The sequence below is a fragment of the Chiloscyllium plagiosum genome, chromosome 36 (genome assembly GCF_004010195.1).
Source record: "Chiloscyllium plagiosum isolate BGI_BamShark_2017 chromosome 36, ASM401019v2, whole genome shotgun sequence".
Taxonomy (NCBI): domain Eukaryota; kingdom Metazoa; phylum Chordata; class Chondrichthyes; order Orectolobiformes; family Hemiscylliidae; genus Chiloscyllium; species Chiloscyllium plagiosum.
Window position 1 is genome coordinate 5,251,918 of NC_057745.1, and position 4,843 is coordinate 5,256,760.

Consider the following 4,843-nt stretch of genomic DNA (forward strand, 5'->3'; position numbering starts at 1 on the left):
CCACATCCCCACTGCTCACCCTGGGCTACCAAACTGCCCTCCCTCCACTCCCCCCCACACACACACAAGAAACATACTTTCCACTTCAAGTATTTATCTAATATTCTTTTGGAAGGAAAAAGGAAGCAGACAGTGGAAGGTCAGTGTGTGTGAGTGCGTGTGCCTGTGTTTTAATCTGTTCTACACTTTACATCATCGTACTTTGAGGATTTACCAACCTGCGAGCCAACATTTTCAGCTCGGCCTCGAAACATAATATTTATTCCACGTTAAGGTTATTGTTTCATCAACTCCTCTAGATTAAGGAAGGAAAGCTCATATTGAACCTATTTATTAAATTCCACTGATTTCAGTCTCTGTGCTGCAGATGGAAACTGAACTCCAGCGGTTTCCCTATCAGTTTTAATGATGATTTCAGGGATTGTGGCTTTTGTCATGAAGTTTGTTTCTGCAACAGTACAATAATGAGACACAGTTTGCAACTGCATGTGGCTTTGTCTCCTTTTGGATGAAGTAATGCAGAAAGCATTTGGGATATAAATCAAACCCAGGCACCGTTAGCCCCTCTGAAATTATCCTGAAAATGAGATTATCTGAACGTTCTGTGTGGAACTCCCAATTATTTTTAAGAGTTTGATATTTAGGAATTGAGCTGGAAGTTGAAGGCCACATACAGGTTCTGAACTCCTGCCTCGGGATCTGAGTCCCACTCTAGGGACAGCACCGAGGGAATGCGATAGTGGCTGTGCACCAGGACAAAATGTTAAACTGAGGCCCACTCTCTTCCCTCTCAGGCTGGTGCAAAGGAAAGATTTTCAATTACCTAATCACCATCTCCATACTGCCTGCTCTTCAGAGCTAACTTGCTGTTTCTATTTGCCTGACTGACAAGCCAAGGTCTCCCATGAATCAGTTGGATTCTCTTCAGGGAGATTTCGAGGAGATTCCCAAATAGATTCTGCTCTTGCAATTCTTGTCTTCTTCCTATTGGAACAATGTTGTGAAACTTGAAAGGGTTCAGAAATGATCTACAAGGATGTTGCCAGGGTTGGAGGATTTTAGCTACAGGGAGAGGCTGAATAGGCTGGGGCTGTTTTCTCTGGAGTGTCGGATGCTGAGGGGTGACCTCGTAGAGGTTTATATAATCATGAGAGACATGGATAGGATGAATAGACAAGGTCTTTTGCCTGAATTGGGGAATCCAGAACTAGAGGGCGTAGGTTCAGGGTGTGAGGGGAAAGGTATAAAAGGGACCAAAGAGGCAACTTTCTCACACAGAGGGTGGTGTGTGTATGGAATGGGCTACCAGACGAAGTGGTGGGGGCTGGTACAATTACAACATTTAAAAGGCAGCTGGATGGGTATATGAATAGGCAAGGTTTAGAGGGATATAGGCCAAGTGCTGGCAAGTGGGACTAGATTAGGTTTGGATATCTGGTTGGCATGGACGAGTTGGACTGAAAGGTCTGTTTCTGTGCTGTACATCTCAATGACTATATGACTCTCTGACACTAAGCCCCAGTTGGAGCAGTTGCTTCGGGAGGTTGGTTTCAGATTACAAACCTCATGGAGCTGATTGTTAGGGTGTCTGGCCTCAATGATGGGCAAGTTATCTCATGACGCGGCGCTGCTTTGGTATCATCTTTCCTGCCTCTGTATTTGGAGAATATTGTGAAGGAACCACCCGAGGCAATTCTATCTGTAACCAATAGGAATCACCGCTGCCCAGTAAACCACACCTTAGTCTCAGGTTACAGATCCTGGTCCTGAAATACTCTCTGTCTCTCACATGCTCTGGCTATTCAAATCAGAAGCCACCAAACACATCGAGAGATTCCATTGGGAATGTACCGAGGTGAGAGTTGAAAAGTGTGGCACTGGAAAAGCACAGCGGGTCACGCAGCGTCTGAGAAGCTGGAGAGTTGACGCTTCGGGCGTAAGCCCTTCCTGAGCTGAAAGAGGGAGCACACAAACCTCCAAGTAACTCATCTAGACAGCCCCTTCAAGGGTCACGTGCCCCACATGTGACAGCATCTGCAGGTCACATATTGGGCTTTATCGGCCGTCTCAGAACGACAGCAGAAGGAAGTCATCTTCAATCCTGAAGACCTCCATAGCTTAGTTATGAACTGTGACCATTGCCATAATGTGGGAGATATAGCAGCCAATCTGTGCACAGTAAGCTCCCACATACAGCAATCGCCAGCAATCTAATTGGGGAATACATAGAGGCCTGGGCTACCAGGGAGATCCACCCTTGCTCTTGATCTGAACAGGAGATCAGCTAGATCTCTCATTTCTGGCACAAACAGGGCCTTGAATTTCCTGTCTTTTCTGAAAGGTGGCACCTCCAACAGTTCAGCACTCAGTGTAGCAGTGGGAGCGCCAGCCTAAACTGAGTACTCAGCTGGAAGCCAAAGCAGGTTTCAGTCGGAATTGACAGTGCTTTGCCAGTGAGCCAGAGCTGATACATGCGAGTGAGGACACACATCACTCATACCGAGGTGTCTCTGACACAAGTGCACAATTACAAGGTCTCCATTGAGAAAGGTTCAGTAATCAAGCATTATTAGATGGGCCTGGCTTCTGTAGACTGAAAGAGTTTGTGATGGGGTGCTTATGTACTTACCGCCACCAATGAATCTGTCACGAGTCTGCCAGAAATGTGAACGGAGTATTCGTCACTGGTTTTAAAGTTCTTCACATCACATAACAGGAGACTAAACTGAGAGTTGTCAGCATCCTGTCAGAACATAAATATTGGAGGTTAGGGCTGGCCTTGTGAACACAGAATGGAGGAAATGCATCAATCCAGGCTGGAGTGGAGTAGCAATAAGTAGTCTTCAGTCAGAGCCTTTGAAGATCACTCATTAAGCGGAAGTTGAGACAGCTCTAACAGATTATAGCTTCTGGATAGTGTTTAGAGTCTGGCATGAGTTCATCATAAAAATATTTACAAGGAGAGAACACATTTTTATTGGTGAATGATCTAGTCTCATCTGAGGTTTCTATTTTTGGCTTCTTTCCTCTTTTTTTCCCTTTCTGAGCTGCTGAAGGTCACGGATTGGGATCCAAGTGCAGTTCCACAGAAAACAGGATAACCCCGTTCCCTCCGCCCCCACAACTCCTCCCACTCCATGCCTCCCATGACCATGTCCAATCCAGCAGTGTCCAGCTAGTGAAGGCACAACAGCTTTCCTCAATATCATTATAAAATAAACCAAAGAGCTGCAGATGCTGGAGATCTGAAACAGACAAAAACAAATTTCAAAATATTAACTCTGTTTCTCTCTCCACAGATGCTGCCAGACCTGTTGGGTTTCTCCAGCAATTTCTGCGTTTGTTGGTTTCAGCCATTCTGAACACACAGACCCCTCCTTGCAACCACACTCACTCTCACAACCATACTCTCTCACTCTCATACTCACACTGGAACTCTCACAGCCACTTGCACTCTCATACATCTCATGCATATTATCAAACTGACTCTCACACTCTGTTGTAACCACACTCTCATGCTCACACTGTCAAACTCACACTCACACCCACACTCTTGCACTCTCACATTCACACACTCACAGTGAAACTCCACAATGGAACAACCACGTGCATTCTCACACTGTCACACTCATATTGTCAAACTCGATTCTCACTCATAATCACTCACTCTCACAACCACACTCTCCCATGCTCACTCGCTTACTCACACACAAACACATACTCACACTCACACATGCTCACAATCATATTTGCATATGCACATTCACGCAAACACACCCCCTCACACATGCTCACAATCCACACACACACTCTCACAGACAATGCGTTAGAGATTGTGGCATTGAACGAAGGAAAGTACTTCTATCATCCATTCTCCACCCCAATTACATTCAAAAACACACACACCCGAATTATATTCAAACACACACATTCACACTAATTACATTCAAACACACACACACTAATTACATTCAAACACACACTAATTACATTCAAACACATATAGATACACTAATTACATTCAAACACACAAATTACATTCAAACACACACTAATTACATTCAAACACACACACTAATTACATTCAAACACACACACTAATTACATTCAAACACACACACACACACACTAATTACTGTTGTGGTTCTGTTCGCCGAGCTGGGAATTTGTGTTGCAGATGTTTCGTCCCCTGTCTAGGTGACATCCTCAGTGCTTGGGAGCCTCTTGTGAAGCGCTTCTGTGATCTTTCCTCCGGCATTTATAGTGGTTTGAATCTGCTGCTTCCGGTTGTCAGTTCCAGCTGTCCGTTGCAGTGGTCAGTATATTGGGTCCAGGTCGATGTGCTTATTGATTGAATCTGTGGATGAGTGCCATGCCTCTAGGAATTCCCTGGCTGTTCTCTGTTTGGCTTGTCCTATAATAGTAGTGTTGTCCCAGTCGAACTCATGTTGCTTGAGCCCTGTTTTAAAATTGGAAGTGAATTCAAAGTAAGCTCAGCAGCTGCTGCTTGAAAGGGATCAACGTTTGAAGGTGAATAGGAAAAGATTAGTTCTTTGGCTCGAACGTCATTGATGAGCTTGCATCAATTTAAAGTTGCATGACAAATTTGTTACTTGAAGCATCAAATACTTTTTACGTGGAACGGTTAAAAAGACAACTGTTTTGTGAAAGGAAACTCTCTGTTATGGAAATATTGGATGAAGATTTGAAGCAGAGGAAGATCCAAAAAGATGAGCCGAGATTGACTGATGTGATTAATTTTGGGCTGCTGTATCAAGGAGCCAGTACAGACGAATTGGGCTGAATAGCCACCTTCTGTCTGATACAATTTTCAGGTTGTGTT

At 44.4% G+C, this 4,843-nt stretch overlaps 1 protein-coding gene across 1 annotated transcript in view; it reads right to left on the minus strand.

The window, feature by feature from the left end:
• LOC122540838 (integrin alpha-11-like) overlaps positions 1-4,843 on the minus strand; it is a 192,465-nt gene that overhangs the window by 12,452 nt on the left and 175,170 nt on the right. The window contains exon 25 of the mRNA XM_043677055.1: positions 2,630-2,743. Within this exon, the coding sequence (XP_043532990.1) occupies positions 2,630-2,743 (114 nt within the window). The remainder of the gene's footprint in view (positions 1-2,629; positions 2,744-4,843) is intronic.